This window comes from Phacochoerus africanus, chromosome 5 (genome assembly GCF_016906955.1).
Source record: "Phacochoerus africanus isolate WHEZ1 chromosome 5, ROS_Pafr_v1, whole genome shotgun sequence".
Classification (NCBI taxonomy): Eukaryota; Metazoa; Chordata; class Mammalia; order Artiodactyla; family Suidae; genus Phacochoerus; species Phacochoerus africanus.
Genome location: NC_062548.1, coordinates 45470417 through 45493635, shown reverse-complemented (window position 1 = coordinate 45493635; position 23219 = coordinate 45470417). Strand labels below are relative to the sequence as shown.

Genomic DNA, 23219 nt, shown 5'->3' with positions numbered 1-23219 from the left:
CGGGCGACACTTCCGGTTCCGTGCTCACGTGACCCGGGCGCTCACGTGATCACCCGCGGCCGCGGTGCCATGGCGGCGAGGGTGGCGGCTTTTGTGCTGCTGCTCGGGCTCGCGGAACGCGGTTAGTGTGTCCGGACTGCCTGCACATCCCGCCGCTACCTAGTACCCTGCTTCCCGGAGCCCTCTTCCGGTCCCCGCGTCCCCGCCCCGCGCTGCCCGCCCGCGTCCTCACCACCTGTTCTCTGCAGGGCCCGCGCGCTCAGGTGCCGCCAAGATGAAGGTGGTGGAGGAGCCCAACACGTTCGGGTGAGCGGCCTTTCGGCGTCCGGCGGGGCGGGGCGGGGCGGCCTGGACCCGGTTCCCCCTGACCCTCCTGCTTCCTCCAGCCTCAACAACCCGTTCATGCCCCAGACCAGTCGCCTCCAGCCCAAGAGGGATCCTTCGCCCGTGTCTGGTGAGTTCGGGGGCCTGGGAGGGAGCAGGGAGCCGGCCTGGCTTCCCCACCAGGCGGGCGGCGTCAACTCTCGGGGGCCTGCTCCCGGGAAGCGGGAGAGGGAAGGGCAGCCTGGGAGAGGAGCCCCGAAGGCTAAGGCCCGGAGGCTCATGCACTCTGTCGGCCTTCTAAAACTATGCCAGGTGCGCGCCAACGTTCGAGAACGTTATTGTACCAAGTTAGCCCTTAATTTTTTTTTTTTTTAGAGGTGAAGTCTGTTAACAGTTTGGTCTTCGTTCTTCCAGACGTTTTTTTATGCTTTTACATGCATAAGTTTACAAGTAAAAAAAAAAGTGTAGTAATTTCTGATCATTGCCTTCCCCTTTTGAGCGGTAAAGGTTTTCTTGTTTACTGTCCTCGCTTCACTGTGCGTCTTCCTGGTAGATGTGGGTCTTCACTCTTTGCTCTTGGTGCCCAGTGTTCCATAACTCGGCTCTGCATCCTTTTCTTGTCCAGCGTGGTGGTGTTTAGGGTTTTCCGCCGTTAGAAACAGTGCTGAGGAGCACATCCCCCCTGGGGGCTGCCTCTTTCTACACTCAGGTGAATGATCTCCTTAGTACGTGGCAGAAGTGCAATTGGTAGGTCGTTAAATGATTAGTAAATACAAGAATCCAGGAGTTTCTTCTGTCATGCGGTGGGTTAAGAACCCGACTGCAACCTCTCAGGTCACCTTGTCACCAGGTTCCATCCCTGGTGGAGCATTGGTGGGTTAAAGGATCCTGGGTTGCTGCCGCTTCAGTGGAGGTCACAGCTGTGGCTCGGATTCACTCCCTGGCCCAGGAATTTCCAGGTGCTGTGGGTGCTGCCATTTAAAAAAAAAGAAATCAACTGTAATAGAAAAAATAAAAATCACTATTTAAAAAAAAAAAAACCGAATCCAAATTTCTTTTGTTTTGGCTTTTTTTTTTTTTTTGCTTATTAGGGCCATATCTGCGGCATATGGATGTTTCCAGGCTAGTGGTCAAATTGGAGCTGTAGCCGCCAGCCTACGCCACAGCCACAGCCATGCCAGATCTGAGCCGAGTTTGCGACCTACACCACGGCTCACGGCAACACTGGATCCTTAACTTTCTGAGTGAGGCCAGGGATCGAACCAGAAACCTCCGGTTCCTAGTCAGATTCGTTTCTGCTGCACCATGAACTCTTTTTTTTTTTTTTTCTTTTGGCTTTTTAGGGCAGCACCTGCAGCCTGTGGAAGTTCTCGGGTAGGGATTGAATCAGAGGTGCAGCTGCTGGCCTACACCACAGCCACAGCAATGCAAGATCTGAGCCGATTCTGTGATCCTTACCACAGCTCATGGCAGTGCCATATACCTAACCCACTGGGGGAGGCTCTGGGATTGAACCCTCATCCTCATGGTTCCTAGTTGGTTCGTTACCCCTGACCCATAACAGGAACTCCAAGACTCCAAATGCTCTTTTTTTTTTTTTTTTTTTAGAGCCGCACCCATGGCATATGGATGCCAGGCTAGGGGTCCAATTGGAGTTGTAGCCGCCAGCCTACACCACAACCACAGCAATGCAGTATCCAAGCTGTATCTGCGACCTACACCACAGCTCATGGCATTGCCAGATCCTTAACCCACTGTACAAGGCCAGGGATCGACCCTGTATCCTCACGGATGCTGGTCAGATTCGTTAACTGCCGAGCCACGATAGGAACTCCGGGGTTGCCATTTTATTATTATTATTATTATTTGTCTTTTTTTTTCTATTTCTTGGGCCGCTCCCGCGGCATATGGAGGTTCCCAGGCTAGGGGTCTCATCGGAGCTGTAGTCACCGGCCTACACCAGAGCCACAGCAAGCGGGATCTGAGCCATGTCTGCAACCTATACCACAGCTCACGGCAATGCCGGATCGTTAACCCACTGAGCAAGGGCAGGGATTGAACCCGCAACCTCATGGTTCCCAGTCGGATTCGTTAACCACTGCGCCACGACAGGAACTCCTTTTTTTTAGTTATTATTCTTCTTTTTTTTGCGGGGTTGCCATTTTAAATGGGGGGGTTCAGGAAAAGATTAAATGAAATTTAGCCTAAAAGCTGAAGTGGAAGGGGACGAAGGCATGTGGCTCTTAGCACTGGGCTTGGGGAAAGAGGGGTTCTGCAAAGCAGTGGCCAGATAAGGACTTGAGCAAGGATGTGGGAGCCGGAGGGACTGGCCGCAGGGGCACCGTGAGATCAGAGAGAACCGGCACAGTTGTGAGTGCCCAGTCTAAACAAACCTGGACTCGCTTTTACTCTGAAAAACATCTGATAGAAAAGCAAAGAAATGGGGAGAAAGGTGGTGCAGTGGATTAAAGATCCAGCATGTCTCTGTGGAGGCACCGGTTCAGTCCCCAGCCCAGTGCGGTGGGTTAAGGATTGGGTGTTGCTGCAGCTGTGGCATAGGTCACAGCCCCACCTCGGATTCAGTCCCTAGCCTGGGGACTTCTATAGGCTGTGGGTGATCACTGCCCCCTCCCCAGAAGGAAAATCGGAGAGGTGGGAGTTCCCTGGTGGCTCAGCAGGTTAAGGATCCAGCATTGTCACTGCTGTGGCTGGGTTTGTTCGCTGGCCTGGTGCTGCAGTGGGTTAAAGAATTTGGTGTTGCGACAGCTGTGCTGTAGGTCACAGCTGTGGTTGCAGGGATTCAATCCCTGGCCTAGGAATTTCCACACGCCCTGGCTGTGGCCGTAAAAATAACAGTGAGAAGGGTGTTTCTTTGCCTTCCTTCTTTCTGTGTTTTGAACATCCCTGGCTTAGATTTGAAGCCTGTTTTTATCGCGAGGTAGTTGACATGTTCCGTTCGATGAGGTTTGGAAACCGAACATGTCTCTGTCGTCTCCACCCCCCAAGACAAGGCCAAGAACATTCCCATCGCCCAAAAGAGTGCAGTGTCCCCCTCTAACGCCCCCCCCCCCCAGCACTCTCCGGCTCCTATTGCTGTGTGTGTGTCTGTCTGTCTTTTTAGGGCTGCACCCGCAGCATAGAGAAATTTCCAGGCAAGGGCTGGAGTCGGAACTGTAGACACCAGTGTACACCACAGCCACAGCCACTCAGGGTCCAAGCTGTGTCTCCGACCTACACCACTGCTCCCAGCAGTGCTGGATCCCTCATGCACCGAGCGAGGCCAGGGATTGAACCCACGTCCTCGTGGCCGCTGGCCGGGTTTGTTACCACTGAACCACAACAGGAGCTCCTCACTGGTGTGCATTAATCTCGTCTGCGCTTGGATGTCAGTTAGATGGAGTCGCGCGTACGCACACCTGGCGTGTTTCTCAGCAGCATGTTTTTGGGCTTCATCTGTCTTGTTGCACGTATCTCTCGTGAGTTTTTTCTCATTGTTGAAAACACGTCAAAACTGTCAGGAGGCGTTCCTGTCGTGGCTCAGCGGAAACGAATCAGACTAGTATCCATGAGGACTCGATTCTGTCCCTGGCCTCGCTCAGTGGGTTAAGGATCCGGTGTTGCTGTGAGCGGTGGTGTAGGTCGCAGGTGCGGCTCGGATCCCGGGTTGCTGTGGCTCTGACGTAGGCCGGTGGCTCCAGCTCCGATTCGAGCCCTAGCCTGGGAACCTCCATATGGATGCTGCGGGTGTGGCCCTAAACAAACAAACAAAAGGGTGTGTTTGGGACAATTTCAGGCACACCCCAAATTGGAGGCGGGTATGTGAGCACCCGCACCCAGCCCAGCCCTCGCCCTTCTTTCTTTCCTGCCACCCTGCTTACTGGAAACAAATTTTTCACCACTTACTTCCTTTGCAACATTTTAGTCTGTGTCTCAGTCAAGGACAGAGCCCCAGGGTCGGTATTGTGAGTATCTCCCATGTCGTCTCATAAGGGCCTGATCTGTGGCCGGTCCGTCTGAGTCGGGGCCGAAGGTCAGTGTTGTGTGTCTTTGACGTGGACCCGCGTGTACCTCGGGTCCCCCACCCTGTTTCTCTGCCATTTGTTTGCTTTTTTTATTTTTATTTTTTATTTTCCCACTGTACAGCAAGGGGATCCAGTCATCCTTACATGTATACATTACAATTACATTTTTTTCCCCACCCTTTGTTCTGTTGCAACGTGAGTATCTAGACAAAGTTCTCAGTGCTACTCAGCAGGATCTCCTTGTAAATCTACTCTAAGTTGTGTCTGATAAGCCCAAGCTCCCGATCCCTCCCACCGGGCAGCCACAAGTCTATTCTCCAAGTCCATGATTTTCTTTTCTGAGGAGATGTTCATTTGTGCTGGAGATTAGATTCCAGTTATAAGTGATATCATATGGTATTTGTCTTTGTCTTTCTGGCTCATTTCACTCAGTATGAGAGTCACTAGTTCCATCCATGTTGCTGCAAATGGCATTATTGTCATTCTTTTTTATGGCTGAGTAGTATTCCATTGTGTATATATGCCACATCTTCCAAATCCAATCATCTGTCGATGGACCTTTGGGTTGTTTTCCATGTCCTGGCTATTGTGAATAGTGCTGCAATGAACATGTGGGTGCATGTGTCTCTTTGGTCCGGATAGATGCCCAAGAGTGGGATTGTGGGGTCATATGGAAGTTCTATGTATAGATTTCTAAGGTATCTCCAAACTGTTCTCCATAGTGGCTGTACCAGTTTACATTCCCACCAACAGTGCAAGAGGGTTCCCTTTTCTCCACACCCCCTCCAGCACTTGTGATTTGTGGACTTATGAATGATGGCCATTCTGACGGGTGTGAGGTGGTATCTCATGGTAGTTTGGATTTGTATTTCTCTTATCATCAACGATGTTGAGCATTTTTTCATGTGTTTGCTGGCCATCTGTATATCTTCTTTGGAGAAATGTCTATTCAGGTCTTTGGCCACTTTTCCATTGATTGATTGGTTTTTTTGCTGTTGGGTTGTATAAGTTGTTTATATATTCTAGAGATTAAGCCCTTGGTTGCATCATTTGAAACTATTTTCTCCCCTTCTGAAAGCTGTCTTTTTGTTTTCTTTTGGGTTTCCTTTGCTGTGCAAAAGCTTTTCAGTTTGATTAGGTCCCATGGGTTTATTTTTGCTCTAATTTCTATTGCTTTGGGAGACTGACCTGAGAAAATATTCATGAGGTTGATGTCAGAGAGTGTTTTGCCTATGTTCTCTTCTAGGAGTTTGATGGTGTCCTGTCGTATATTTAAGTCTTTCAGCCATTTTGAGTTTATTTTTGTGCATGGTGTGAGGGTGTGTTCTAGCTTCATTGCTTTGCATGCAGCTGTCCAGGTTTCCCAGCAAAGAGGGTGGAACAAGGAACAAAACATCCGGAGGCGGCACTTTGAGCACAAGCTTTATAAAGAACAGAACACGTTTCTCCACATTGAGCTCTGTCCATCAGAGTCCTGGCGCTGGGGCTTTGGCTCTTAATCCTCAGTGGAGGCTTCAGGCTCTGCCACTTAGCACATTCTCCAGGGTTCTGGTTACCTGATCAGCACTGAAGTTGTTCAAAGAGACATTCTTCTCTTGGCCAAATTTGTAGCGAGCCCAGAGCTTGGGCTGCACATCAGAGCACTCGCAGATGAGGATGGGCAGGTCGGGGTTCGCCTTCTTCAGCTCCACATAGCGTTTCTCGATGAAGTCCCTGACGCCCTGGCTGCTGGGAGAGCGATGACGTGCGTGGATGTGAATCTCCCGCAGGCCCAATTTGGCGCCGATCCCTTGACTCTTGACTCGCTGCGGCTGCCGCCATCTCCCCTAGAACCCAATCAACCGGCGGAGAACCTGTTTGCTTTTTTGTTGGCCGCCCTGTGGTGCATGGAGCCCTTGGGCCAGGGATCAGATCCGAGCCACAGATGTGACCTACGCTGCAGCTGAGGCAATGCCAGGTCCCTGCCCCTGTCACTGTGCTGCCCAGCTTCCAGAGACACTGCCACAGCGGGGAACCTCGGCGATTTAGTGTTTCCCCGCTCCTGGGGTTTGTCTGTTGCATTCCCGCGGTGTCTAACATTTCTCCCTCCTCTGTTAGTGGAACGTGGGCGGTGTTTTTGTGTGTGTGCTTTTTAGGGCTGCAGACGCCGCATGTGGAGGTTCCCAGGGGAGGCTCCCAGACGAGGGGTCTCATTGGAGCTGCAGCTGCCGGCCTACACCACAGCCCCAGCAACGCGGGATCCGAGCCGCATCTGCGACCTACACCACGGCTCCCGGCAACGCCGGATCCTGAACCCACTGAGCAAGGCCAGGGATTGAACCCACATCCTTACGGATACAAGTCGGTTTCATTACTGCTGAGCCACGACAGGAACTCCTTGTTTTTGTTTTTTCCTGTCTTTTTGCCATTTTCTTGGGCCGCTCCTGTGGCATATGGAGGTTCCCAGGCTAGGGGTCCAATCGGAGCTGTAGCCACCGGCCTACGCCAGAGCCACAGCAACACGGGATCCGAGCTGCGTCTCTGACCTACACCACAGCCCACGGCAATGCCGGATCCTTAACCCACTGAGCAAAGCCAGGGATCGAACCCACCACCTCATGATTCCTAGTCGGATTCATTAACCACTGAGCCTTGACGGGAACTCCAAGGAACTCTGTACATTTTTGTATTCTTTCCCACCATGGTTTAGTCCAGGGCGACCTTGTTGTTTATCTGTTCTCAGTGTAATAGTTCGCATCTGCTGACCCCTGAGTCCCAGCCCCTCCCCCTCTCTCCCCCTCCCCTTGGCAGCCACAAGTCTGTTCTCCAAGTCCATGAGTTTCTCTTCTGTGGAAGGGTTCGTTTGTGCCCTGCACTGGATTCCAGATATAAGTGAAATCATACGGTGTTTATCTTTCTCTTTCTGACCAACTTCACTTGGTGTGAGAGTCTCTAGTTCCGTCCATGTTGCTGCAGGTGCTTTATTTCATTCGTTCTCATGGCTGCGCAGTGTATTCCATTGTCTGTAAGTACAGCTTCTTAATCCGCTCATCTCTTGATGGACGTTTAGGTTGTTTCTGTGTCATGGCTGTCGTTAATGGTGCTGCCATGAACATACAGGTGCACGTGTCTTTTTGAGTTATGGTTTTGTTGAGATACGCTCCCAGGAAGGGGATTGCGGGATCACATAGCAGTTCTGGATGTAGTTTTTGGAGGACCCTCCATACTGTCTTCCGTAGTGGTTTTACCAGTTAATACTCCCACCAGCAGAATAGGAGGGTTCCGTTTTCTCCACACCCTCTCCAGCATTTGTTATTCGCAGACCCTTAAACGATGGCCAGAATGGCGGGTGTGCGGTGGTACCTCATTGTAATTTTGACTTGCGTTTCTCTAGTAATTAGTGATGCCGTGTGTCTTTGTAGGTGCCGACTGGCCATCAGTGTGTCTTCTTTGAAGAAATATTTAGTCTTCTGCTCCGCTTTTGATTAGGTTGTCTAATATTTTGTTGTTGAGTTCTGTGAGTTTGTATATTTTGGCTATGAAGCCTTTGTTGGTTGCATCCTTTGCAAATATTTTCTCCCATTCTCCAGGTTCTTTTTCCTTTTTTTTTTTTTTTTTTTTTTAAATGGCCACACCTGCAGCATATGGAAATTCCTGGGCTAGGGGTTGAATTGGAGCTGTAGCCAGCAGCCTATGCCACAGCCATGCCAGGTCTAGCTGTGTCTGCAACCTATAGAACAGCTCACAGTAATGCCGGATCCTTAGCCCACAAGGCAAGGCCAGGGATCAAACCTGCGTCCTCTTGGTTACCAGTCAGATTCTTTTCGGCTGAGCCACGACGGGAACTCACCATTTCAACAGTATTAATTCTTCCAGTTCAGGAGCACATGGTATCTTTTCATTTCTTTGAATTCTCCTTATTTTATTTTATTTTATTTTATTTTTTGGATGTATTTCTGCTGTACCACATGGGAACTCCCTGAATCATCCTTAATTTCTTTTATCATTCTCAGTGTATAAATCTTTTATATCCTTCGTCAGGTTTATTCCTAGGTTTGGGGGCACTTTTTTTGTTTGTATTGGTGTAATTTTTTTTTTTTTGTCTTTTTCCTATTTCTTTGGGCCGCTCCCGCGACATATGGAGGTTCCCAGGCTAGGGGTCGAATTGGAGCTGTAGCCACCGGCCTACGCCAGAGCCACAGCAACGCAGGATCCGAGCCGCATCTGTGACCTACACCACAGCTCACGGCAACGCCGGATCGTTAACCCACTGAGCAAGGGCAGGGACCGAACCCGCAACCTCATGGTTCCTAGTCGGATTCGTTAACCACTGCGCCACAACGGGAACTCCTGTTTTTGGTTTAAAAGGTTTTTTTTTGTCTTTTGTTTTATATTCTCTTTCTGAGACTTCATTGTTAGTACAGTGAGATGCAGCCAATTTCTGAATGTTGATCTTGTGTTCTGCGGCTCTGCTGAATTCTGTTATCAGATCTTGTGGTTTGTGTGTGGAGCCTTTAGGGTTTTCTGTAGATACTATCATATCTACATAGAATGATAAATTTTACCTCTTCCCTTCTAATTTGGATACTCTTTTATGTGAGTGCTGTAGCAAGGACTTCCGATACTATTTGAATAGAAGTGGAGGTAAGAGTGGGCATCCTTATTTTGTTTCAGATTTTAGTGGGAAGTCTTTTTTCCATTAAGTATCATACTGGCTGTGGGTTGTCACAAATAGCTTTTATCATGGTGAGGTATGTTCTGTCCACACCCACTTGAGTAACAGGTTTTTTTTAGTGAACTTTATATTTGCACAACTTAATCATTACAACCTGATTTTCAACATTTCCATCCCAAAGCCCCGGCCCATCCCCCCCAACCTCGTTTCAAGTCTACAAGTCTGTTCCTGTTCTGCAAAGAAGTTCATTGTATCCTTTTTTCAGATTCCACATGTAAGTGATAGTATATGATGTTTGTGTCTCACTGACTTCACTTGGTGTGATAATTTCTAGGTCCATCCATGTTGCTGCAAATTTCATTCCTGTTTATGGCTGAGTAATATTCCATGTGTATATGCATCACATCTTCTTGATCTCGTCCTCTGTCATGGACATTTAGGTTGTTTCCATGTCTTGGCTATTGTATGTAGTGCTGCAGTGAACACTGGGGTAGATGTATCCTTTTGAGTCATGGTTTTCTCTGGATAGATGCCCAGGAGTGGGGTTGCTGGATCATGTGGTCATTCTAGCTTCTTGAGGAATCTCCATACTGTTTTCCATAGTAGCTGCACCAATTTACATTCCCACCAAGTGTAAGAGGATTTCTATTACTCCACACCCTCTGCAGCATTTATTGTTTGTAGACTTTTTGATGATGGCCATTCTGGCTGGTGTAAGGTGGTACCTCATAGTAGTTTTAATTTGTAATTCTCTAGTAATTAGTGATCTTGAGTATATTTTCATGTGTTTTTTGGCCATCTGTATATCTTCTTTGGAGAACTGTCTGTCTAGATCTTCTGCCCATTTTTGATGGGGTTGTTTTTTGGTATTGAGCTGCAGGAGGTGTTTAGTATTTTGGAGATTCATCCCTAGTCAGTCGCTTCATTCGAAAGTATTTTCTCCCATTCTGTGGGTTGTCTTTCCATTTTGTTTAGGGTTTTCCTTTGCTGTGCAGAAACTTTTAAGGTTAATAGGTCCATTTGTTTATTTCCTTATTTTATTGTCCTTACTCAAGGAGGTGGATCTGAGAAGATAATTGCCGTGGTTCATGTCAGAGTGTTCAGCCTATGTTTTCCTCTAAGGGTTTTGTAGTATCTTGTATTGGGGTCTTTAATCCATTTTGAATTTACGTTTGTGTATGGTGTTAGGGAGTATTCTAATTTCATTCTTTTACATGTAGCTGTCATTTTTCTCTGCACCACTTTATTGAAGGGGCTGTCTTTTCTCCATTTTATATTCTTGTGTCCTTTGTCATAGATTAGTTAGTCGTAGGGGCATGGGTTTAATTCTGGGCTTTCTGTCCTCTTCCACTGATCTGTATCTCTGGGTGTTTTTGTGCCAGTACTGTACTGTTTTGATGATTGTAGCTTCGTAGTATAGTCTGAATTCAGGGAGCCTGATTCCTCCAGCTCAGTTTTTCTTTCTCAGGATTGCTTTTGCTATTCTGAGTTTTTTGTGTTTCCAAACAAACTTTAAAATATTTCATTCTAGTTCTGTCAACAATGCCCTTGTTAATTTGATAGAGATGGCATTGACTCTATAGATTGCCTTGGGTAATATAGTCATTTTGACACTATTGATTCTTCCAATCCAGGAGCGTCGTATAGCTTTCCCTCTGTGTCATTTTTAATTTCTTTCATCAGTGTCTTATAGTTTTCAGAGTATGGGTCTTTTGTCTCTCTAGGAAGGTTTGTTCCTGGGTATTTTCTTCTTTTGGATGCAATGGTAAATGGGATTGTTTCCCTAATTTCTCTTTCTGATCTTTCATTGTTAGTTTTATGGAAATGCAGTTGATTTCTGTGTATTGATTTTATATCCTGTAACTTTACCAGATTCATTGATAAGCCCTAACGGTTTTCTGGTGGCGTCTTTAGGATTTTGTAAGTATAATGTTATGACATCTGCAGGTAGTGTTAGTTTTACTTCTTCCTTTAAAATTTGGGTTCCTTTTATTTTTTTCTTCTCTGATTGCCGTGGCTAGGATTTCCAAAACTATGTTATATGTAGTGGTGGCATCCTCTTTAAATACTGATCTTAGTGCAGTTCTTTCAGCTTTTCACCATTGAAAATGTTAGCTGTGGGTTTGTCATATATTGCTTTTATTATGTTGAGTTAGGTTCCTTCCATGCCCACTTTCTGGAGGTTTTTTTTTTTTTTTTTTAAATCAGAAATGGGTGTTGAGGAGTTCCTGTCGTGGCTTAGTGGTTATCATATCCGACTGGGAACCATGAGGTTGTGGGTTCTATCCCTGGCCTCGCTCAGTTGAGGATCCGGTGTTGCCATGAGCTGTGGTGTATGTTGCAGATGTGGCTTGGATCTCACGTTGCTGTGGCTGTGGTGTAGGCCAGCAGCTACAACTCTGATTGGACCCCTAGCGCAGGAACCTCCATATGCCGTGGGTGCGGCCCTAGAAAAGACAAAAAAAGAAAGAAATGGGTGTTGGATTTTGTCAAAAGCTTTTTTTTTTTTTTTTTGTCTTTTTGCCATTTCTTGGGCCGCTCCTGCGGCATATGGAGGTTCAGTCTAGGGGTCTAATCGGAGCTGTAGCCGCCAGCCTACACCACAGCCACAGCAACGTGAGATCCAAGCCACATCTGCAACGTACACCACAACTCATGGCAATGCCGGATCGTTAACCCACTGAGCAAGGGCAGGGATGGAACCCGCAACCTCATGGTTCCTAGTTGGATTTGTTAACCACTGCGCCACGATGGGAACTCTGATTTTGTCAAAAGCTTTTTCTGCACCTATTGAGAGGCTCATATGGTTTTTATTCTTCAGTTTGTTATGTGGTGTATCACGCTGACTGATTTGCAGATATTCAAAAGTCCTTGTATCCCTGAGGTAAATCCTACTTGATCAGGTGTCCCATCCTTCTACTGCATTGCTGGGTTTGGTTTGCCAGTATTATGGTGAAGATTTTTGCATTTGTGTTCATCAGTGATATTGTCCTATCATTTTCTTTTTTTGTGGTATCTTTGGTTTTGGTATGAGGGTGATGGTGGCCTCATAGAATGAGTTTGGGGGTGTTCCTTCCCCTGCAATTTTTTGGAGTAGTTTCAGGGGGATAGGTGTTAAATCTCTAAATTTTGGATAGAATTCACCTGGGAAGCCATCCGGTCCTGGACTTCTGTTTGTTGGAAGTTGGGGGATTTTGTTTGTTTGTTTTGCTTTTTAGGGCCACACCTGCAGCATGTGGGGGTTCCCAGGGTAGGGGTCCAATCAGAGCTACAGCTGCTGGCCTCCAGCACAGCCACAGCAATGCCAGAGCCTTAACCCACTGAGTGAGGCCAGGGATCGAACCTGCAACCTCATGGTTCCTAGTTGGATTCGCTTCCTCTGCCCCAGTGCGGGAGCTCCTTGTTGGAAGTTTTTAATCACAGTTTTAAGGTCAGTTCTTGGAATTAATCCACTCATCTTTTCTCTTGGGATTGGGTTTTCTGTTGTGATGTCTGGTTTGCTGGCACAGTTAGTGTGGACGATTCCCTGCCTTTACTGTATGTGTGCCTTTCCTGGGGAGCCTTGTCACTTGTGACACTTTGTTTCGAGTTGCGGCCTTTTCTTTTCCACCTGGAGAAGTTCCTTTAGTACTTGTTGTGGAGCTGGTTTAGGGGTGCTCAATTCTCTCGGCCTTTGCTAGTCTCTGAAGCTTTGGATTTCTCCTTCGAATCTGAATGAGAGCCTTGCTGGGTAAAGGAATCTTGGTTGGAGGTGTTTTTCTTTCATCCCTTTCAGTACATCGTGCCGCTCCCTTCTGGCTGCGAGTTTCTGCTGAAAAAGCAGCCAAGAACTCTACTGGGGTTCCCTCGTGTGCTATTTGGTTCTTTTCCGGACTGCTTTCCCTGTGTCTGTCTGCAGTTTTGTTCGCCCAGATCACTGCGTCTGCGTTTCCCGGGTGCCCCTCGCTGGTTTGTATGTTCTCTAGGTGCTTCCTGGGTCTGGGTGGGGGGGTCCTTTCCCGTGTCAGGGCATTTCCGGCCCTCTCCTCAGATGTTCTCTCCGGCTTGGCCTCTCCCCCACCTCCACCCTGGAACACAGGTGTTGGTGCGTTCATGTCGTCCCGGGGCCTCTCAGAACCTCTCTTCTTTCCAGGCTTCTTTCTCTTTTCTGTCCCGGGTCAGCGAGTCCCACGAGTCTCCTTCGACCTCACCTATTCCTTCTTCTGCCTCCTGTGTGCTGCTGTTGGTTGCTTCTTGTGAATTTTTTATTTCAGTTATTGTAGTCTGTATCTCTGCTTTGCCTGATCTTTAAATCTTCTCTTGGTTCAGTGTTTCTTATAACTTATCACTCTCTGCTTCCAGTTTATTTCCAAGCTCTTGAGTGGTCTTTACTATCCTTAGTCTAAAGTCCTTTTTCATGGAGGTTGGTAATCTCAAGATCGATTAGCTGGTTTTCTAGTTTGGGTTCTCCTGTTCCCTTAGCTCAGGCAGTTCTCTGCCTTTTCACCGTGTATAGATTTTGGGTGCGCTCTCCTTTCTGTGGGGTTGTCGCCTCTCTTGCTTCTGGTGTCTGCCCCCTGCCGTGTGGCTGACGTGGGTGGGGGGGCTTGCTGCAGGCTTCCTGAAGGGAGGGACTGCCGCCTGCCCCCTGGTGGGTGGCGCGATTCCTGTCCCTCTGGTGGGTGGGGCTCTGGCTCCGGCTGGGATCAGAGGTGGCTGTGGGATGGCGGGATTTCGGCAGGTCCTTAGGCAGCCGTTTGCTGATGGGTGGGGCTGGTGGGTTCCCACCTGGTTTGTTGTCTGGCCTGGGGCGTCTCCGCCCTGATGGGTGGGGCCTAGAGGAGGTCACGCTGATGACTGTGCCCGCAACCTTAGACCTTCCCCCACGGTAAGCCACGGTCACCCCGTTTCCCAGGAGATCCTCCAGGGACCTCAGGCAGGTCTGACCCGGATTTCTGGGGCGTCTCTGCTTGGCCCTGGGACCCAGTGCCCAGGAGGGCCTGTGTGGGCCTTTCCAGCGTGGAGTCTCCGTGTCCCCCAGTCCCGGGGGAGCTCCTGCGCACACACCCTGCTGCCCCTCCACACCCAATGCCCCGGGGGCTCCTCCTCCCGACGCCAGGTCCCTGGGAGTGGGAACCTGGCGTGGGGCTCAGAACTCTGGCTCCTGTGGGTGAGCCTGTGGGATACACTTCCTTTCCAGTCTGTGGGCTGCCCGCCTGGGGGGTATGGGATTGTTTCTACGATGTAATTGCTCCTTCTACCGTCTTGATACGGCCTCCTGTTTGTCTTCCAGCATCAATATCTTTTTTGGTAGTTGGCAGTCTATTTTATTGAAGGTTGTTCAGCAGTTGGTTGGAATTTGGTTGTTTTCCTGAGAGAAGGTGCGCACCCGTCCTTCTGCTCCACCGTCTTAATCCCGTCTCAGTACTGGATTCTTGACTTTGCTTAAGAGTTTCTATCATAATGGATGCTGAATTTTGTCAGTGGTTTTCTCTGCATCTATGGTGATGACCCCGTGGCTTTCAGTTGTGTTACTAAGGTGGTGTATCACATTGCTTGATGGGCATTCGTTGAGCCAGTCTAGTGCTCCTGGGGTGAATCCCACATGGCTGTGCACAGTATAATCTTCTTCTTATCATTGCTTTAAAGTCCCCGCCTGTGTCATATGGAAGTTCCCAGTCTAGGGGTCAAATCCAAGCTGCACCTGTCGGCCTACACCTCAGCAGCTCGGATTTGACCCACATCTGGGACCTACACCACAGCTTGCAAGCACGCTGGATTCTTAACCTCCTGAGCCACAGTGGGAGTTGGTATGGTCTTTTTTAGGTGTTGCTGGATTTAGTTTTGTTAAGAATTTTCACATCTGTATTCATCAAACATATTGGCTTATAATTTTCTTGGTGGTACCTGGTTTTGGCATTAGGGTGATAGTGGCTTCACAGAATGTCTTTGGAAGTGTTCCCTCCTTTTCAATTTTTTGGAATAGTTTAAGAAGGATCGGTTAAGTTCTAATTTGTACGTTTGGTAGAATCTGCCTGTGAAGCCATCTGGTCCTGGACTTATAGGGAGGTTTTTTTAAAAAAAATTACCGATTCTGTTTCACTTCTAGTGAGTGGCCTGTTGAAGTTACCTGTTTCTTCTTGATTCAGCTTTGGTGGCTACTTGTTTCTACAAAGTTGTACCTTTCTTCTAGGCTGTCAGATGTGTTGGCGTATAACTGTTCATGGTAGTCTCTTATGACTTTTTATATTTCTGGGCTATCACTTGAGACTCCTTTTTCATTTCTTATCTCGTTTATGTGGGTTCTCTCTTCTTCTTGGTGAGCCTTGCCAAAGGTTTGTCAAAGAGCCAGTTCTTGGTTTATTGATTTTTTTTCCATTTAAAAAAAAAACACCTCTTTTATTTATTTTCTCTCTAATCTTTATTTTTTCCTTCCTTCTGCTGACTTTTGGTTTTGTTTGTTCTATTTCTAATTCTTTAATGTGGTGGGTTAGGTTATTTGAGATTTTTCTTGGGTTTGTTGTTTTTTTCGCTTTTGTGGCTACAGTTGTGGCCTCCGGAAGTTCCTGGGCCAGGGACCAAATCTGAGCTACAGCTGCAACCTGCGCCAGCAGGAAGGCCCTTTCTTGGTGTTAAGGAAGGCCTGTGCACTACGGATGTTCGTCTAAGAACTGCTTTTGCTGCCTCGCGTCGATGTTTTGTTTGCAGTGTTGTTTGTCTCAAGTTATTATGACTACTGCTACTGGTTTCTGGGGCTGTACCTCCAGCATGTGGAGATTCCCAGGCTAGAGGTTGTATCAGAGCTGCAGCTGCCAGCCTGCGCCAGAGCCACAGCAGTGCCAGATCTGAGCAGTGTCTGCAACCGGCAACACAGCTCATGGCAATGCTGAATCCGTAACCCACTGAGCAGAGCCAGGTCTCAAACCCGTGTCATTGTGGGTACTAGTCAGGTTCATTACCACTGAGTCACAACAGGAACTCCTCAAGGTATTTACATTTTTTTAAAATTTCCTTGTTTACCCGTTGGTTTTTTTTAGGTAGCATGTTGTTTATTCTCCATAGTCATTTTTTTCTCATTTCTTTTCCTGTGGTTGATTTCTAGTTTGATGCTGTTGTAGGCAGAAAAGATGCTGGAAATAATTCCCTCCCATTTCTTGAGGGTAGTTTTGTGTCCTGTTGTTGGTCCGTGTGCACCTGAGAACAGTGTATTTCTGGTCATTTTGGATGTGATGTCGTGGAAATACTGAGTCCGGCTGTTGCAGTGTGTCATGTAGGAGCACTGTTGCCTTGCTGCTTTCGTTCAGAGAGCTTTTCATTCATGGGAATGGTGTCTTAAGGTCCACTGCCACTGCATCCCCATCCGTTTCTTGCTTTATGTCTGTTCGTGTTTGCTCTCTGTATTTGGGTGCTTCCGTATTGGGGCATATATGTCTGAGTGTAATAGCCTCTTGGTGAATTCATCCCTTTATCATTATACACTGTCCATTTTTTATCTTTACAGACTTAGTTTAATGTCTGTGTTTGTCTGATGTGAGCATTTCAGCTCTTTCCATTTGCATGAAGTACCTTTTTGCCATCCCCTTTTAATCTATGTGTGTCCTTTGCCCTAAGGGGGGTCTCCTGTAGGCAGCATATTGTAGGCTTTCTTTGTGTGTGTGTGTGGTGTGTGTGTGTGCCTTCTAGGGACGCACCCGCAGCATATGGAGGTTCCCAGGCTACGGGTCCAGTCGGAGCTGCAGCCGCCAACCTACACCAGAGCTACAGCAACGCCAGATCCAAGCCATGTCTGTGGCCTACACCACAGCTCATGGCAACGCTGAATCCTTAACCCACTGAGCGAGGCCAGGGGTGGAACCCGCAACCTCGTGGTTCCTAGTCGGATTCATTTCCGAGCGCCACGACGGGAACTCCTTTTTAAATTGAGTCTGCCACTCTCTGTTTTGATTGGAGCCTTCAGTCCATTGACATTTAAGGTAATTATTGATGCATATGTATGTATTACCATTTTAAACCTTGTTTTCAAGTTCATTGTGTTTCTCCTTTGTTCCTTTTTTCTTTTGGGGGGGGGGGTGATTTGCTTTTATCTTATGCTTGTGTCCTCTTTTTGGTTTTTGTGAATGTGTTGTTTGGGTTTGATTTGTAGTTGCCTGGTTTTTCAAGTCTGGTAACCCTTTTTCCTAAATCCACTTGCTTTAGACTGACAGTCACATAGCCTCCAACAGATTCTGAAAAAGATTTTACATTTTCTTACGCTCCTTCCCCACATTTTGTGATTTTGATCGTTTTTACATCTTCGCATTTACTCTTTTGCTGTTTCTGTGTTTGTCATTGGTGTCAGAATTTTTTTTCTTCTGTATAGTGGCTCAGTCATTGCTTTCCAGTTGTGACCTCCACCTTCCTATGTGTTCTTGATTCTTTTTAGAGGAGAGACCCTTCAGTATTTCCTTTAGGATAGATTTAGTATTGTTGTGTTATTTTAGTTTTTGCTCGTCTGAGAAATTATTTATTTCTGCTCCTGTTCTAAGTTATATTCTTGCTGGTGAGAGTGTTCTAGGTGGCAGATTTTTCTCTCTCAGAACTTGCCATTGCTTTCTGGCCTGCAGTATCTGTAGAGAAATCAGCTGAAAGCCTTAGGGGGGTGGTTCTCTTGTAATTCACTCTTTTTCTCTTGCTGCCTTGAGAGTCTTATCATCTTTAACGTTTACCATTTTAATAGGCATGTCTCGGTGTAGCTCTGTTTGGGGCAAACTTGTTTGGGACCCTGTGCTTCTGGTATCTGGATATCTGTTTCCTTCTTTCCCTCGATTTGGCAAGTTTTCAGCCATAATTTCTTCAAATACATTTTCAGTCCCCCTTTCTCTTTCTTCTCCTTCTGGGACCCCATTACATGTAAATTGGCACACTTTATATTATCCCAGAAATCTCTTTACCTTGTTTTTTTTTTTTTTTTGTCTTTTTAGGGCTGTGCCCTTGGCATATGGAAGTTCCCAGGCTAGGGGTCGAATCAGAGATGTAGCTGCTGGCCTACAGCACAGCCACAGCCACACAGGGTCTGAGCCACGTTTGTGACCTATGCCAAAGCATGCGGCAACACCAGATCCTTCACCTGCTGAGTAAGGCCAGGGATTGAAGCTGCATCCTCATGGATGCTAGTGGGGCTTGTAACTCGCTGAACCACAAGAGGGACGCCTCACTTTCCTTTGTTAAATCTGCCTTCAGTCTGCTGTCCTGATTGGGAGATTTCCGTTATTTTATCTTCCAAGTCACTCACTTGCTGTTTCTGCACTATTTATTCTTCTTATCGCCTGCAGCTGAGCTTTCACTTTGGTTACTGAATCTTCTAATTTTTTCTTGGCTTTTCTTTTATCAAACCGCTGTCTTGGTCCAGTACTTGCATCTGCCTTTGAAACCCTATAGATCTGCAGATCAGAATCACAGCACTGCTCTAGCATTTTCCCGTGTCTCTGCCTTTACTGCAGGTGACTGCCAGGACGCCAGGGCAGGCCTGGAAATGAAAGCCCTCAGCGTTTATCTCATCTTTGCCCTCGTTTTTGGATCATAGTGTCCCGTATGTAGGCTCCTCGGTGGGCAGTTTTTTCTCCTACCCCACTGCTCTCTGGCCTCTGAGGTGTAGCAGAGAAACGGGCTGATGACCTTAAGGACCTTTTGATGAGACAGGTCACTTCTTGCTGCTTTTGACTTGGTTTTTGACATTTTTCTTCTTGGTATGGTGTGGGTCTCCTTGGGTTTATTGTTCTTGGAGTTCGGGGTGCTCCTTGGATTTGTAGGTTCATGTCTTCTATCAAACTGGGAAAGTCATTTCCTCAGACAGTCTTTGCCCTTCTCCCCCAGCGTGCCCCGCTGTCTCCTCGCTGCATCTCTCTCGTGGATTGGTTACAGTTGTATTCCTCAGCTCCAGCTTTTGTGGGTTCCCTTCTGTGCTGTTCACGTCTCTGCCCACGTATCATTTCCCTGATATTCTTGAGTTCCTTGTTTTTCTCTCCAGCTACTTACTCACATAGAAGACACTTGTTTAACAGTCTTTAGTCACTCCTGTGTCTGGGCTTTCCTCTGAAGAGGCCGTGGTTCCTTTGTGATGTTTTGTTGAAAACTGTTGGCCTTGGCAGCCTGGCCCTGTGAGAAGCAGCCTTTACCACTAGGCTGGGCATGCTCGGAGCCAGGGGGCGGGAGGGCAGCCATGTGTGGACGGCTGCTCTGGGAGTTTCACCCCAGCTTCTCCTTGGGCCCTGCATGGCCTGTTGTGGGTGTTCCCCCGTAACCCTGCCCCCCTGCAGCCCTCCTGGCAGCCCCCTGCTGGCTGGGACATTGCACAGGTCAGCCTGGGGTAGCAGCATGAGGGCCAGTGAACAGGCCACGGGACTCGTCCTTCCGCCTGGCGGAGGCATGGTTGTGCCCTGCTCAGCTGGTTGCTGCAGATGTTTCTCAGAACCACCGGGGGGTGAGCTCAGCTGGTTTCTGGGGGTTCTCTCGATGCTTCTGAGGGATGGGACCTGTACTTGGCTGGTGTCACCCATGCTCTCTGGCTCCAGCTTTAACGTGCAAGCGCTGGAGCTTTTCCTGGATGGCCCTGGTTCTGTGGGTGCCTCGGGCCTGCTCTCTGCACAGCAAGTCCTGCTCTCCCTTCCAGGGCCCGGGCACCTCTCCAGACTCTCCGGCAAGTGCTTCAGCCTGGTGGAGGCCACGTGAGTGAGGGGAGGGGTGGGCGTGGCATGGGGTTGGGACCCCCCTGACAGCGGCTGTGCCCCCAGGTACAAGTATGAGTTCTGCCCATTCCACAACGTGACCCAGCATGAGCAGACCTTCCGCTGGAACGCCTACAGCGGGATCCTCGGGTGAGTGGGGGCCTGGGCGGGTGGCTGCAGCCCCTTCTCGCCATCTCCCCCCTACCCCCAGCTCATGCACCCTACCCCGCCCCAGCATCTGGCACGAGTGGGAAATAGCCAACAACACCTTCAAGGGCATGTGGATGAGGGACGGCGACTCCTGCCACTCCCAGAGCCGGCAGAGCAAGGTGGGCTGTGGGGGTGGGGTGGGGTGGGAGGGCGGAGGTGGCCCCTGGCTCCTCCCACCCACTCACTGGGTGTCGCCCCCACCCCCAGGTGGAGCTTACCTGCGGGAAGAGCAACCGGTTGGCCCACGTGTCCGAGCCGCGCACCTGTGTCTACGCGCTGACCTTTGAGACGCCCCTTGTGTGCCACCCCCACTCCTTGCTAGGTGGGCACCCCCAGGGCTGGCCAGGGGCATGGGGGGCAGAGGGGCTCAACTCAGTCTGGTTTCTCTTGGCTCCTCAGTGTACCCCACCCTGCCTGCGGCCCTGCAGCACAGGTGGGAGCAGGTGGAGCAGGACCTGGCGGACAGGCTGATCACATCCCAGGTGAGGGGCTAGGGTGGGTGCCCCCCGCTGAGTGGTCCCCCTGCCCCGGGCTGGGTGCTCCCTCTTCATCCTCCACCTTCAGGGCTATGAGAAGTTGCTCAGGTCAATCTTTGAGGATGCTGGCTATTTAAAGGCCCCAGAACAAAGCGAGCGGGTGCAGCAGGACAGGGGTGCCAAGGGCCTGGTGTTTGAGACGCTGGAGAGCTGCCATGAGGTACTGGCGGGGCCTCCCTGGGGCTGGACGGCCTCCCGCCAAGGGCCTGACTTCTCCCTGGAACTCACGCTCTAGGCACATAAAGCCCTGTCAGCAGAGCTGGAGAGGCTGCGGAGCGTGCTGACCCAGCACAGCATCCCCTACACACAGCCTGCAGGTCAGTGGTGCCTGGGGTGGTGCCCAGCCCGCCTTGGGACCTGCCACCTGCGAGGCATCGCCTGACCTCTTACCACTTGGTGTTTTGGCAGAAATTTACCTCTCTGAGCACCTGGGCACCAAGACACCCACAGACCCCACGGCAGAGCACCTACGCGGCGACCCGGGGCTGCAAGCCAACAACCTGTGATCAGGCTGCGAGGCGCAGCGTGGGGAGTCCCCACCAGAGGGCGCGCTTTCTCTTCCAGACAGACAAGATGATAAAGATTGAGTTTTAATTTCCATTTTATCCATACTGATAAAAATAACTCCATGAATTCTGTAAACCATTGCATAAATGCTATAGTGTAAAAAATTTAACAAGTGTTACATTTAAACGGTTCACAACAAGGAAATGATTACGCATTATAAATACTACCTTCTGGGTTAAAACTCCATTCTGGTAACATTCTCCTCTAAATACTCAAAGCAAAGGTATAGATTGGGGCTCCCGTAACTCAACCCACGTGAAGCACCCACACTGAGGTCTCCTGCTGACACCGACCACACACGAGCTGACAAGAGTTGGGCAGCAAGAGCCGGGGCCTCGCCCAGCACCACGTGACTCCCGCTCCCATACACGGCGCTCCCGCCACCCGCCGGCAGGACAGTGACGCCCTGGGACGCCGGGCCTGGCCGAGCTGTGACTGGGAGGCCTGTGCAGGGTGGCCCCCGCAGCCAGGGTGGAGTCTGGGCAGTTCTTTGGTCTTCCCACTGCACCCCGGTTCTCGGGCCCACGCCCCACCCCGCCCCAGCCGTGGGAGCCGGGAGCGTGGCCCTCTGGTCTGCCGAGCTCCCCAGCAAGAACTGACCCGAGTAGCTTATAAACACACCTAAAGCTTCATGGTTCTCCTTTACAATTGCAAAGTGTCCAGGCTGGATGTTGATAATAAAACTACCCTGTTCTCCCTCAAAAGGCCAAAGGCCTGGAGGGGGAAACAGGTGCATAAATATTAATAAAAATAATTTTAAACAGTGATAACAGTAGCACAAAATATACGTAGTTTCTAAGAGCTAATCAATCATTACTAGAATTAAAAACCAAGTCGAACTACGGCAGCCGAGTCTGTCCCCTTCGGCAGCCGGCCCGCTGCGCACTCCATGGACCGGCCTCTAAGTGTCAGCTCTCCTTTCTGTCTCCTGAAAACAGGCTTGAAACCTCTCACTATAATAAATACATTCTAATTTGGTCACTGATAAAAACTCACTTTGCACTTACAAAAATGCTCTATCTATAGTCTTTGGCACAGCCCGGGGCCGGTGGGGTGTGTCCCTGTCCCTTCCGGGATGGGTTGGTCCCTGCTCTGCGCCCAGTGGCAGACTGGGCGATTGCGGTGCCCATCTACGTCTGCCTCACCGAGCGCCGAGTCTGGACCAACGACAGACACTTCCACTTCCTCCCAGACTCCCAGGACCCAAAGCAGACGCGGAAGACACGTCTGCCCTAAGATCCAACCCGTGTCCAGCAGCCTTTCCACCGCCCCACCCCCCACGGCGGCCGGGTCCTCCCCAACGTCATGGTCACGCGAATAGGCAGGCCACTTGGACAAAGATGAGGCGACAGCGTCACCCTGGAGGCCGGGATGCCCGCCAGCGAGCTCTGGGAAGCGGGGGCCCGCGGCCGTCAGTGTTGGCGCGCACCTTGTCCAATTGGCGGGACCCCCAGCCCCAGCCCACCGCCCCCTCGCGGCCCCGCCCTTCCCAGGCACAGGCACTTGCGCGGGAGCCCGCGGGCATCGGCGGCCGCTGCAGTTCACGGGCCGTGTTGGGAGAGTTAAAACCGCCTACAGGAGCGCCTCCCGTGATAGTTCCTCTGCTAGAAACACTATGGGTTTGCACTTCATTTGAAAATGGTCCAACTCCTATCTAGGCATTTCTCACCAGATTAACGCTCACTTCCAAAGGCTAACTTCAGAATGTGACCCGAAAACACATATGGACTATGGACTGAGACCGGATGACACACGTTCACAGTACACGTGTAAAGCTTCATGTCACCGCATGTTAAAAACACGAACCTAAAAGCAGCTCATAGCAACTCGGACCGTCCGCCCAAACTCCTCGGGCTGCAAAGTGCTTCTCGACCCCGACCCCCCAGGATCCGGTCACGGCGCCTGGCCCACACGCCCGCGAGGTCCCCTGCCGGCGGGCCGTGCAGGGCTGCTGGGTTTGCGACGAGAGCACGAGACCACGGGTGGGTGGACGGGCCGGGGTCCTGACCTCGGTGGCACCGGTGGGCGAGGTGGCGGCTGTCACCAGGGCAGGGGCTGGCCCGCACAGTAGGGGCACTCGGGCGCTCCGGCCGCGCACACCTCGCAGAGCACGTGGTGCTGGCAGGGCCGCAGGACGGCGCCGCGGGCCTGCTCCCCGCACACCACGCACTGCTTCGCTCGGACCTGGAAGATCACCTGCGGGGCGAGCCGCGGTCAGGGGCGG

The 23219-nt window shown here is 49.9% G+C and overlaps 2 protein-coding genes across 17 annotated transcripts in view; one reads left to right on the top strand and one right to left on the bottom strand.

Annotated features, from left to right (window-relative positions):
- The first annotated feature begins 23 nt into the window (after window positions 1-23).
- GNPTG (N-acetylglucosamine-1-phosphate transferase subunit gamma) lies at window positions 24-21139 on the top strand. Of its 3 annotated transcripts, XM_047781013.1 has the most exons (11): window positions 24-121; window positions 249-306; window positions 387-454; window positions 19628-19682; window positions 19749-19832; window positions 19918-20011; window positions 20100-20214; window positions 20292-20374; window positions 20457-20588; window positions 20664-20745; window positions 20837-21139. In XM_047781013.1, exons 1-11 carry the CDS (start codon window positions 70-72, stop codon window positions 20932-20934), a joined length of 921 nt encoding a protein of 306 aa, XP_047636969.1. In that variant the 5' UTR covers window positions 24-69; the 3' UTR covers window positions 20935-21139. The 3 variants fall into 3 exon arrangements, with proteins under 3 accessions (XP_047636969.1, XP_047636968.1, XP_047636967.1); XM_047781012.1 differs by lacking the exons at window positions 24-121; window positions 249-306; window positions 387-454 and having other exon boundaries at window positions 18087-19682; window positions 20674-20745; XM_047781011.1 differs by lacking the exons at window positions 24-121; window positions 249-306; window positions 387-454 and having other exon boundaries at window positions 18087-19682.
- UNKL (unk like zinc finger) overlaps window positions 21003-23219 on the bottom strand; it is a 67481-nt gene continuing 65264 nt past the window's right edge. For all 14 annotated transcript variants that reach the window (XM_047780999.1, XM_047781000.1, XM_047781001.1 and 11 more), the window contains one exon: window positions 21003-23191. In XM_047780999.1, coding sequence (XP_047636955.1) covers window positions 23036-23191 — 156 coding nt within the window. In that variant the 3' untranslated portion in view covers window positions 21003-23035. The remainder of the gene's footprint in view (window positions 23192-23219) is intronic.